The 13601-nt window shown below is 40.5% G+C and overlaps 1 protein-coding gene across 2 annotated transcripts in view; it reads left to right on the top strand.

Annotated features, from left to right (window-relative positions):
* TNKS (tankyrase) overlaps positions 1–13601 on the top strand; it is a 315565-nt gene that overhangs the window by 204127 nt on the left and 97837 nt on the right. For both annotated transcript variants that reach the window (XM_077476246.1, XM_077476244.1), the window contains exon 11: positions 2750–2828. In XM_077476246.1, the coding sequence (XP_077332372.1) occupies positions 2750–2828 (79 nt within the window). The remainder of the gene's footprint in view (positions 1–2749; positions 2829–13601) is intronic.

Genomic DNA, 13601 nt, shown 5'->3' with positions numbered 1-13601 from the left:
GATGGAAAAGGACCCGGGGGTCCTAGTAGATGATAGGCTCAGTAATGTCATGCAATGTCAAGCTGCTGCTAACAAAGCAAACAGAATATTGGCATGCATTAAAAAGGGGATCAACTCCAGAGATAAAACAATAATTCTCTCGCTCTACAAGACTCTGGTCTGGCCACATCTAGAGTATGCTGTCCAGTTCTGGGTACCAGTCCTCAGGAAGGATGTACTGGAAATTGAGCGAGTACAAAGAAGGGCAACAAAGCTAATAAATGGTCTGGAGAATGTTAGTTATGAGGAAAGGTTGCAAGCACTGAACTTATTCTCTCTGGAGAAGAGACGCTTGAGAAGGGGATATGATTTCAATATACAAATACCATACCGGTGACCCCACGATAGGGATAAAACTTTTTCGCAAAAGGAAGTTTAACACGACTCATGGCCACTCATTAAAATTTGAAAAAAAGAGGTTTAACCTTAAACTACGTACAGGGTTCTTTACTGTAAGAGTGGCAAGGATGTGGAATTCCATTCCACAGGCGGTAGTCTCAGCGGGTGGGCATTGATAGTTTCAAGAAACTATTAGATAAGCACTTGAACGACCACAACATACAGGGATATACCATGTAATACTGACATATAATCACGCACATAGGTTGGACTTGATGGACTTGGGTCTTTTTTCAACCTCGCCTACTATGTAACTATGAATGAAGCCTTAGAGAGTGTTATTGGCACTATTCACATTGGTGGACATTTGGTGTTTTAGCGGCAGTTTTTTCCACTTCATAATTTTTTGTTGGACTTTATTTTATGCACTTTGTTGCATTATTGTCTTATTATAAAATGGATTTATTTTTCATGAACACATTATGTATGCACAAGATTTTTAGTGCGCTACTGTGAAACTGTGATTTTTTTATCTTTGTTTAGCATGATATTTGTTTCACCTATTTCATTTGTTTACTTTGTTTAAATAGTAGCACTATTGTATTTTCATTCAGGAGCGCAGTGCACACATTTAGATTTTAAAAATGAATGTAGTTAAAGTGATTGTAAAAGCTTGTGTTTTTTTCTTTTTTGTAAATAACAACATGTTCTACTTACCTCCTCTGTGCAGTTGGTTTTGCACAGAGCAGCCCAGATCCTCCTCTTCTTAGGTCCCTTTTTGCTGCTCCTAGCCCCTCCTTAGCCCCTCCCTGCAGCTCGCTACAGGGGCCACTCAAGCCGAGTCAGAGCGCCGTGCATCCATGCAGACACAGAGCCCTGACCTGGCCCTCTCCCCTGATTGGCTGACGGGACAGCTGCGGGAGCCAATAGGCTTAATATTTTATTTTTGGATTCTTCAATGAACACTTTCTTCTAATACAGCAATAGAAGCTGTTCATTCCAATCAGTGTAACCTCTGTAAAACTTTGGGAGCCATACCTGGAGCCACGCTTTGGAGATTGCCTGTAATGTTGTTTTGGACACTGGATCCTACATGGACGTTCACCATGTATATTGTCACCCACAGGGTGCTATACAGGTCCAGGGCCATAATCAATCCAGCTGTAACCCAGACCCTGAAGACCATTTTGGGGATGCCCACTATGATAGCTGAACCCTGGACTAATATATATATATATATATATATATATATATATATATATATATATATATATATATATATATAGTAAAGTTTGGGGATATTAGCTCCGCGGGACCAAGTGCATAAAACGGTCAAAGGTGAAACCAAAAATACTTTTTATTTATAATTAAATCAAAATAAGGCTTTTCAGCATACAAATCAAAACATAAATTAAAGTCCACAAAAAGAACAAGAAAAGAAAGCACCTACAGTTCTGTAGCTGGGTCTTCGCCCCAAAGTTTTCAGAGTCCTTGTAGCAATCTTTTGTAGCCTCCAAGATAGCAAGACAGCAACACAGCTCCTTAGACAGGTGTTAATCTCCTACTCCTCCTCACCACCACCTCTCTACTACTTCCTGTCTTATGAGCTGTCTTCTTGGAGGCCTTTAACCCCCTGTGTGCAGAATCCCTGTGGTCAGGGAGGGAGGCTCTTTCCCACTCAAATGTCACTTCAGAGCCCCCCAAATTCTGGGTCCCAACTATTTCTCTTTTAATATAGAGAGGACCGCGAGTCAGTCCTCTCCTAAAGACTATCCCCGGAATTTCTCACCCATTTTTGGGTGACCCCCTGAAGACTACCGGGATTCCCTTAAAGGGACCACAACCCGAATATAGGTGCTACATAGCACCCGTCCAGGACCCAACCTTGGCGTCCTGTACAATAAATATACAGTACAGACCAAAAGTTTGGACACACCTTCTCATTCAAAGAGTTTTCTTTATTATCATGACTATGAAAATTGTAGATTCACACTGAAGGCATCAAAACTATGAATTAACACATGTGGAATTATATACTGAACAAAAAAGTGTGATTATTTTTGTTCTTTTTCTTTAAACTATAGTGTTTCTTGTGGGCCTCTTGGCAGTTTCAGGCTGCTATGTTGTTGCTCATTCCTTCAGTTTTATAGCTTGTACGGTATAATTAAGATGACAGAAATGTTCCCTCTACTCTGTACCTTCATCACTTTTTATTGCATGTTAAAAAAACTGAAACCTCCCAGGCAGGGTTATATGGGTACGCCCTAGCAAAAGTTTTTGCCAGTGTCCAATAGTCTATGTACTGTACTCAAGATAATCCATTTTCATATATATAAATGATAAATACTTTCAATTTCTTTTTTTTTTTTAGTTTTATGACACCACTTCATATAGCTGCTGAAAGAGCACACAATGATGTCGTGGAGGTTTTGCATAAGCATGGAGCAAAGGTAATACTAAACTTAGTTGTGTGTTTCCTATATTCTCCGAGACAGTCCTGTGCGTTTCTTACTTGCAAAAAAAAAAAAGCATATGTTGTAACTCCACTCAAACTTTTTTTTAATTTGGAAATTTGGAAGGGTTACACTCTTTTGTTTTTTTGAGCTATCAACCAAGTAGACCCAACTGTTTAACCACTTAATAACCGCCCTATAGCCGAATGACGGCTTTAGGGCGGTTTCTTAACTGTGGGAGGCCGTCATATGACGTCCTCCCAGAATTCCGCTCTCGCGCGCCCCCTGGGGCGCGCACTCGAGAGCATCCGTGACCGCCGGGTCCACAGGACCCGGCGCATCACGGATCACGGTAAACGGCCGCTCGTCGCGGCCGTTTACCACGTGATCGCTCCGTCAAATGACGGAGTGATCACTTGTAAACAAACCGGCGTCATGTTATGACGCCGGTTCCTCCCTCCCCCTCTCTGTACCGATCGGAACAGCGGAGGGGGAGGAGATCGGTGTCAGCAGCGATGTGGGCTGCATCTGCAGTGCCCACATCGCTGCTCACCGAAAATTAACCCCTCAATTCCCTGCAAAAACTCTGCAATACCCTGCAATAATACCCTGCAATAATACTCTGCAATAATACCCTGCAATAATACCCTGCAATAATACCTTGCAATAATACCCTGCAATAATACTCTGCAATAATACTCTGCAATAATACCCTGCAATAATACCCTGCAATAATACCCTGCAATAATACCCTGCAATAATACCCTGCAATAATACCCTGCAATAATACCCTGCAATAATACCCTGCAATAATACCCTGCAATAATACCCTGCAATAATACCCTGCAATAATACCCTGCAATAATACTCTGCAATAATACTCTGCAATACTCTGCAACACCCTGCAATGCTCTGCAACACTCTGCAATGCTCTGCAACGCTCTGCAACACTCTGCAACGCTCTGCAACACCCACCAATACCCTGCAACACCCGCCAATACCGTGCAACACTCTGCAATGCTCTGCAACACCCTCCAATATCCTGCAATGCTCTGCAACACCCGCCAATACCCTGCAACACTCTGCAATGCTCTGCAACACCCACCAATACCCTGCAACACTCTGCAATGCTCTGCAACACCCGCCATTACCGTGCAACACTCTGCAATGCTCTGCAACACCCTCCAATATCCTGCAATGCTCTGCAACGCCATACTCTGAGATACCCAGCCATACTCTGATATACCCAGCCATACCCAGCCATAGTCGGTGATACCCTGCAATACCCAGCCATAGACACCCCCCCCCCCCCTCCCGCCGCCCTCCGGTGCTTCTACCGACTCGCCAATACTATCAAATCCAGAATCTTTTTTTTTTTTTTTTTTTTTTTTTCAGGCTTCCCAGCTTGGAGGTGAGATGTGGGTCTTATTGACCCCACATCTCACTGTAAAGAGGACCTGTCATGCCATATTCCTATTACAAGGGATGTTTACATTCCTTGTAATAGGAATAAAAGTGATCAAAAAATTTATTTTTGGGGAAAAAAATGTCAAACTAAAATAAATAAAGTAAAATGAACAATAAATTTTTTTTTTTTTTTTTAAAGCGCCCCTGTCCCCATGTGCTCGCATGCAGAAGCGAACGCATACGTAAGTCCCGCCCACATATGAAAACGGTGTTCAAACCACACATGTGAGGTATCGCTGCGTACGTTGGAGCGAGAGCAATAATTCTAGCCCTAGACCTCCTCTGTAACTCAAAACATATAACCAGTAAAAAAAAAATGTAATCGTCGCCTATGGGGATTTTTAAGTAGCGACGTTTGGCGCCATTCCACGAGCCTGTGCAATTTTGAAGAGTGACATGTTAGGTATCGATTTACTCGGTGTAACTTCATCTTTCACATTATGCAAAAATTGGGCTAACTTTACTGTGGTTTTTTTTGTTTTTTTAAGCACAAAACTGTTTTTTTTCCAAAAAAAAAGCATTCGAAAAATTGCTGCGCAAATACCGTGCGAGATAAAAAGTTGCAACGACCACCATTGTATTCTCCAGGGTGTTTGCTAAAAAAACATATATAATGTTTTGGGATTCTATGTAATTTTCTAGCAAATAAATGATGATTTTTACATGTAGGAGAGAAATGTCAGAATTGTCCTGGGTGCTCCAGAACGCCTGATGGCGCTCCCTGCATGTTGGGCCTCTGTATGTGGCCACGCTGTGTAAAAGTCTCACACATGTGGTATCGCCGTACACGGGAGTAATAGCAGAATGTGTTTTGGGGTGTAATTTGTGGTATGCATATGCTGTGTGAGAAATAAACTGATAATATGACAATTTTGTGAAAAAAAAAAAAAAAGTAAAAAAAATCTTGATTTTGCAAAGAATTGTGGGAAAAAATGACAACTTCAAAAAACTCATCATGCCTCTTACTAAATACCTTGGAATGTCTTCTTTCCAAAAAGGGGTCATTTGGGGGGTATTTGTACTTTTCTGGCATGTTAGGGTCTCAAGAATTGAAATAGGCCGTCAGTACTTCAGGTGTGATCAATTTTCAGATATTGGCACCATAGCTTGTGGACTCTATAACTTTCACAAAGACCAAATAATATCCACCAATTTGTACTTATTTTTACCAAAAATATGTAGTGGTATAAATTTTGGCCAAAATTTATGAAGAAAAAATTACTAATCTGCTAAATTTTATAACAGAAATGAAGAAAAATTCTTTTTTTTACAGAATTTTCTGTATTTTTTCTTTTATAGCACAAAAAATAAAAAACCCAGCGGTGATTAAATACCACCAAAAGAAAGCTCCATTTGTGTGAAAAAAAGGACAAAAATTTAATATAGGTCCAGCGTTGCATGACTGAGTAATTGTCATTCAAAATGTGAGAGCACCGAAAGCTGAAAATTGGTCTGGTTATTAAGGGTGTTTAAGTGCCCAGTGGTCAAGTGGTTAAAGTAGCTTAAGAATCGGTGTATCGCACCAAGGAAGTATGGAGAGTGGAACAGCGGAGGACAACTGTTCCCTGGATATTAATTATTTGGTTCTGTCATGTTGCACCAAAGATGTAACACAGTTTGGTAGAGTTTCATATCAGGGAGGGATAAACCACCCTGGCTTTTAACTTTTTGTAGTATACCACGGTTCACCTTACCTGGCTTGTTGGCCCATGCAAATTAAGGAACGATTGTGATATCCTAAAGAAGGGTTTTGGGATTTGTATAGACACAGATCACAGAGAGTACAAAATATTTGCCAAGATGTTCTGCTTAAGAGCTTCCAATCTCGGTTACTGATACGTAAATTTGAAGCCTCACCATATTTCTGGGATTTAAAGAGGAGCTTAGGGATAGAAATTACACTGTAGAATGGGGAAAATAGAAGGCTGCCCCCATAAGCAGAAACTTTATGATGCTGTGAGCCCAGGAGAATACCTGTGAAATCCAGGTTGACCCTCATTAGAAAAAAATAAGTGGGCACAGGGAGCAATCCCATCTGGTACCTTTTTTTTTTCTTGAGGAAAGGATCTAATAGAGAAAATTTTCCTTGAACTCTTGTAGGTAGTAGATTTTAGTGGCAGTATCTATGTTAACATATAAGAATCCAAACATATCCTTCACTTATAAGGACCTGTCGAAGGTCTTCTCCACATTGATGGAATGAAGGTTACACAGTGTGACCCTTCTCAGGGTGGAAGCATATGATATTGTTTTTTGCAGATGAGGCAAGATAAGCAGGTACAATGTGTGTGCATGAAGTAGAGAGATTGGCCAGAAAACAGGCCTTTGGTATTTGCCCTCTTTTGGAATTAAAGGTGGCAAAAAATGGCCATTTTGTAAAACGTTTTGTGTAGTAGTCAATAAATGTATCCCACAAAGTCCACCGCAAGTACCTTCCTGACATCATTTCTAAAAGTAACACACACAGTGATATTTACCAAAGGCAAATCCACTGTGCACTTCCAAGTGCACTAGGAAATGCAGTCACTGTAGATCTGCGAGGAAAATAAAAAACTGCATTTTTAATTGCACATGATTGGTTGATAAAATCAGCAGAAATTCCCCTCATTCCAGATCTTCAGCGACTGCACTTTCAAGTGATGTTATAGTGGATTTGCCTTTAGTAAATTGACCCTACCATCTGAAGGCTATTGCCTGTTGTATTAATGCATTAGTGTGGGGCCATTTGTATTGGTTACCATTTAAAAAAAAAAAAGTTAATCCTGCATTTAACGAGTGCAGCTTTTGTTCTTAAGGTATACAAAGAAAAAACAAATGGGAAAGTGGCGCTGTTACTCGATTAATAGAGTTTAGGATCTTATTGTCCATTCAGAGAGATGCAGTTCTGATTTTGAGATGAAATAATAATGATTAAAAAGCAAGTAGGAGGAAAAACATTTTTGTGTTTTCTTAGCAACAAGTCCATATTCCAGGGCAAGCCTTCAGAAGGGAGTTTAAAGCAGACTCCAAGTTACATGCAAAGAGAGAGACAAGAAAGGCGCCACCAGATTAAAAACAGTTGCATTTATTTGAAACACACAGGCGCATACATCCACTTACATATAGTATAGAGAATTTCCAGCACAAAAGTCCTCAGCAGCGTCAGCACGCATATGAGAGCCTGTAGATGTTTTTCCCATCAGATGGAGGGTCCCGACCCGCAGAACTTCCCTGTCTGATGGCGTACACCAAGATCGAGGCTTGGCTCAGGTCCACAGTGAAACGCAGTTGTCGAGCGTGGTGATGTCACTGCAAATAGCGACGACGTTTCGGAGCATGCGCACTGCATATAAACAAAACAGGCACGCTCCTTCCTCAAGCTATGTACAAAACTTCATAGTTATTAAAAAAAAAAGGGGGATAATAATAAGGTGGCAAGAGATGACTTACTTGAATGAAACTTACTTATAGATAATTCTTAATAATAATATTTTATAGGTTTTTGGCAAACCTTGCTCTATGCTGCATATCATATGTGGGACCTTACTGGATACTGCTTTGTTCAACATAGTGAATAGAGTCTTGCTGATGCCTTTGCCCATAGCAATCAATTATCTTACAGCTTCCACCTTTCATTTTTTCCACACTGCTTCTAAAATTAAAATGTAAATTCTAATTGCATCATTTCCAGTTCGGACATTTGTTATTGAGCAGCACCAAAGTTTTTATTTAGTTAATGTGCAAGAAAACTTAAGTTTTAACCATTTGATTTTTTCCACACTTTGGGATCATACTTTGATTAAGAAGAGTGATATTGATTTTAATGTACAATAGTTTTAGGTTATTTATACTATATGTGAGTGACTGTCACCATAAAAAGATTTTTTTTTTGGTAACCACCTCACTACTGCTGCATGTTTAAGAATGGTGGAGGGGTTTACACGTACGTTGGTGTTTATAAATGCCACTGCCGAAATATGGCACGGGCAGCCTCTTCGTTTATTAATAGCTACAATCTTGAGTTGCCTTCTGACACAATGTACAGAGCCGATCAGAGTGACTCTGTACCTTACGAATGCTAATATCACCGATCAAATCCATCAAAAATGTAAAAACTATAGTAAGAACTATACTTTTTAGATCTGAAAGAGGTAAGCAGCTACAAAGCGGGGAAACCATTCATATGACCCTCCAGTTAGAGATTCAGCACCTAATTGTCCAGTGTGTTAACTCTTTCTGAGGAAGCTGATGAAATGATGATGGCACCCCAACAATTGTTATAAATGCAGTAGTTCCTGATGCTCAGGCTCTGCTAAATGTAATGTTTACCATTGCTTTTGACCATTCTAGGCTCTGTGTCCCTTCAGAAATATCCTATAATATTCTTATAACCTCTGGACTGTACTCAGTCATTTAAATTTTAAAACTCTTATCCACAGTATGTATATTGGATAGCAAATGTACACTCAAAGTGCAGTATTGGGGTTTCACGTGGAGTGCTGTTTTTAAACTCTTTGAATACTTTAGAAAAACAGAAAAGTTGCAACATTGCTACAATTAGGGGTCCTTTTCTGGTGTAGAGTAGAAAATAAATGTACTGATGTTTTCCTATTTATTTCATTTGTAGTGCTTTGGTTCTGTTTGTATTTGCCATAATGAATGTACATTGCAGAATAAGATGCAGGAATGGCTTAAAAAAATGACTTATTTATTAAAGGTGCAGGATGGGCATACAGATTTTTCCTATGAAATATGGGAGGTCAGACTTTTCAGGGACTATATACCGTAGTTGTTCCAAGTCAGTCACTAACTTAAGTAGTTCAGCTCGGATAACAATGACAGCCCCAGTTCAGTGGCGGGTGCCATATTTCTATGCATACACATTTAGTAAGATGTGAAAGCCCTATTTATGTTAAAAATTATAAATTAACTATAACCTCAGAAGATTTTGGCAAATTTTCATGCAGATCCTTAACCTGCTTTTGTTTTGTAGATTCTGAGAAAGGTCATTCCAGTGCACTTATTGAAAAAAAATCAAATTGACTGCTTTGTTTATTGAATTATGATCTTGAATGTAGGATTGGGAAGTTTAGCTCAATGATACAAAGTAGTTGGAAATGTGTGCTAATGCCACTGTAAACATTCTAAGAAGGATGTGGTCATTTAGTTTGTTGTTTAATGATTGTAGTGTTAGTGGTAATTATTCATAAAATTCTAATTCTTAAATACAGATGCTTCTATAAAAAGACTTAAAAATAGATTTAAATGTGCTTGAGACTAGCATACACTTTACTGTTACTTATAAGAAAATTAGGGTTTAATAACCATGTAAATTTAGTTTTGCTTCAGTTAGCAAATGAGTCAAAACACATTCACGGCGGAAATTTGCAAGCCTACTGGAAATTTCCTAGATGATCTTGGCAGAAAAACCAAATTTGGAAAAAAGGGTGGTTAATTTCAGGACTTAAATGTTTCACTTCAGTGAGTGTCAATTAGGCAATTCTCTCTGATCTTTTATTACAGCTAAAGCAAGGTATCCCTGTGTATGAATGGCATAAAACATTGTTTGAAGATATTATTTCTCTTCCACTTTGGCCCAGAAAATGACATTCTACCTAAAGGCATTGTACACTTTCAAATGTTTTCATTGCTTTAACTAGGTATTAGTTTTGTTTCCCTTACCTTGTAATGATGGACTCACATGTGGTGGCTGCAGTGTGTAGTGTTATAACTGATCCTATGTCCAAGAATTCATTCAACTAGCTTGCCTCTATTTACTAACGAGGCGGACATCTTATTATTCCAGATCATGCCTTGCCATTTTGCTGCATCACAAATGAGGGAGTGCTAATGTGATGAAAACACATTTCTTCCAGCATGGTGATCTGTTAATTGCTCTGCCTGTCTGTGCTTGTGTCAGATCGAATTACTGGTTAACTCTCACCTGCACAAACACTTGACTGAGAAACCAAGGGTTTGAGGCATATGTAGTTCCTTCCTTTAAAATTACTGGTTTTTAGACTGCAGACAGAGGTCATACATTAACCCGTGCAGTAGCATGCCACATGTTTGAAGGCAAACAAACGTTTGAAACTAGAATGTGGAGAATAACTCTACTTCAGCCCTGGTTTACACTGGATCTTTTTGACATGTGATTTGACATGTCAAATCGCATTTCAAATCGGCGGCAATTGCTGTCAGTAGCACCGTCCTAATAGGTGCAATGCCGCATCTGTGGCGCTGCACCAATTTCAAAAAGTAGTTTCTGTACTACATTTTGCAGTTTCGGGCTGCGATTTACATTGACATCGGTGCAAAAACCTGCACAGTTGTCTCTGAAATCACGGCCAAAATCGGGACTGACATGCAGGAGTGAAATTGTACGGCTTCATTTCCACAGCTCAGTGTGAACCTGGGCTTAGGCTCTGTTTGCAACTTAGTGATGCTGTGGGGTAAGTAGCACAAGACTGAGAAATGTGGAATTGTGACTTTAGCTATTGATGTTGGAAATTGGTTACGTAGTATTTGGGAGGTAGGGGTGCAATGGATCATCACTAAACCGTGATCCGAACGGGTCACCCCACTCAGATCGGCACACACCACGCTCCACAGAGCGCTCCACGGTCTTGGCCTTAGGAAAGGCCGCGGCTTCGGCCTAGCTCCGAAGCGGCGGCCATCTTTCTACACCCAATGTGATCGCTCCGTCAAATGACAGTGATCACTTGTAAACAAACCAGCATCTTCATGACGCCGGTTCCTCTCTCCCCTCTGTGTACAGATCTGTACAGTGGAGGGGAGAGATCGGATGGAAGCAGCGCTGTGGGCTGCATCTGTGGTGCCCACAGCGCTGCTTTGTGACAATTGCAGTCACAGCCATCCCTCAAAATCCTGCCAATACTCTGCAATACCCTGCCAATACTCTGAAATACTCTGCAATACCCTGCAGTGCCCTGCCAATACTCTGCAGTACCCTGCCTATACTCTGCCTATACTCTGCCAATACTCTGCCAATACTCTGCCAATACCCTGCCTATACCCTGCCAATACTTTGCAATACTTTGCAATACCCTGCCAATACTCTGCAATACTCTGCAGTACCCAGCCAAACCCCGCCAATACTTTGCCAAACCCCGCCAATACTCTGCCATGTGGAATATGTAAAGTGCAGCGCTACGTAGCTATATATAAATTGACAAAAACGTGACAAATTCTCATAGACAAGAGAAAAAGGAAAAAAATATATATATAAGAAAGTGTATGAAGACACTCCTGTGGCATTAAATGCACCTAAGCTTTTATGCAAACCTTAACATATGAAATAAAACATTAAGTGGTTAAATAAAGTCCATATCACAAGTCCATTGTGTATAGAGTGGGATCCCAAACAGAAAAATAAAAGTGATCTGAAGGCATCCACAAGAAATGCTGATACCATCACCGTAAAAGATGTAGGCTTACCAGATACTAATGACCTAATTCATCCAAATTTAGCATGAAATGGAAGGATAAAGCCAAAATAGCTTTATACCGTTTAAAATTAAAGTTTACAAAAAATAAAGTAATGAACTCACATTTAAGTAGTCATTCAAACGAACGTCAATAAAAAAATAGGCAGTAGTGGAGTCATCCTGCCGCGTTTTGTCCACTAGGACGTCATCTGGGGTGTACTTCCACTACTGCTATACTGCCTTATATATGATACATACCATAAAACAATCAAAATCAATTGGAATCCACCCCTCTGTGTCACAGGTGTTCACTTCCGGTTTATAAAAATGGCCACTTGGCGTGCGTTCCACGCCTCTAATCTATGCAGTGATACTGCGTTCCACCTATATTTCCTTCCTGGTGTGTTGCCAATACAATGTATCAAATTGGTATTTTATTTTGGAAATGGATAATATCAGCCCATTGTTAATATAAATAAATGTATCGGTTCAAGTGAAAGATTTTATATATTCTTCACCACAGACGGAATATTGAATATCCGTGGTTACATTACTTCCGGAATGGCGCCATGTCTAGTGTTGCTCCCGGGGGCGGTACCGCAATCCTCGCCAGCCAATACTCTGCCATGCCCAGCCAATACTCTGCCATGCCCAGCCAATACTCTGCCATGCCCAGCCATACTCTGTAATACTCTGCGATACCCAGCCTTACTCTGCGATACTCAGCCATGCTCAGCCGTACCCAGCCATTCTCAGCCAATATTACAGTGGGGGAGATTGTGGATATTACAGTGGGGACTATATGGTGGTGGAATTTTCACAGGTTTTTGCAAATTCAATTATTATTTGCTGATCCAAAAAATGATCCGATCCGTGACTCTGAGCCGAGGAACGATCCAATCCGTGAGTTTTTTGATCCGTTGCACCCCTATTGGGAGGTAGTGAGGAACTTGTTACTAATGTGAAGGGGCGGTGACTTGGGTAGTGATAGTGGTAAATAGAAGCTCTTTGGGTTGGGATATTAGAGAAGAGTGCTAAGGCTAATTTTATAAGGGGAAAGGAAAGCTGCTTTTTTGTATTCCTGGAAGAGAATAGCCAGTGATGCTTAGATGATCGTTGCTCAGATTGGTGATTTCAGAGGAGGGAGGTGGAGGTTCAATTGATGATGAAGAGAGGAGTGATGCAAGCGAGTCTTAAATGAGTGTTGTGCTTATTGGAGGAAAGGATACTTGGGTTAATGATGCAATAATGTAGAGCAGTGGTCTCCAAACTGTGGCAGTGGACCAGATGTGGCCCTTTGCTTGCCCTTTTCCAGCCCTTGAGGGGCACTATTCCATCCACTGACACCAATGGTGGGACACTGTTTTCCTTCCACTGGCACCAGTGTTGGGGCACTATTCCTCCCACAGACACCAACAATGGGACAATATTCCTTCCCCTAAATACTAACAATGGGGCACCATTCCTCCCACTGATGCCAACAATAGGGCACTATTGCTCCCACCAAAGCAAATGATGGGACATAGTTTATTTCCATGTTTTGTAATCCCACTGGCCAGTCTGGCCCCACTAAAGCCTGAAGGACAGTTAATCAGCCCATTGTTTAGAAAGTTTGGAGACCCCTGATGTAGAGGTTGCATTGCTTTTATATATAAATAATATAGTCAATATAACCGGTGAACTGTATGTTCCAACATTACCTTACCAGGGGATTTGACCCCAAGAGTTAGAGGTCAATAGCACTTGTGTCTAAGAAATTGTTGAATTTTCTTATGAATGTCTCCTTTAATTTAATGAATATTGTCATGTCCACGTGTCACCACTGGGGGCTGTATTGAGCCCATACCTTCTCACGCTTCCTCAGAGAGCTCACTTT

This window comes from Lithobates pipiens, unplaced genomic scaffold (genome assembly GCF_037356315.1).
Source record: "Lithobates pipiens isolate NorthernLeopardFrog02 unplaced genomic scaffold, aLitPip1_a1.2 Scaffold_13, whole genome shotgun sequence".
Taxonomy (NCBI): domain Eukaryota; kingdom Metazoa; phylum Chordata; class Amphibia; order Anura; family Ranidae; genus Lithobates; species Lithobates pipiens.
The sequence above is the reverse complement of the archived record's forward strand: the minus strand, read 5'-3'. Positions and strand labels throughout refer to the sequence as shown.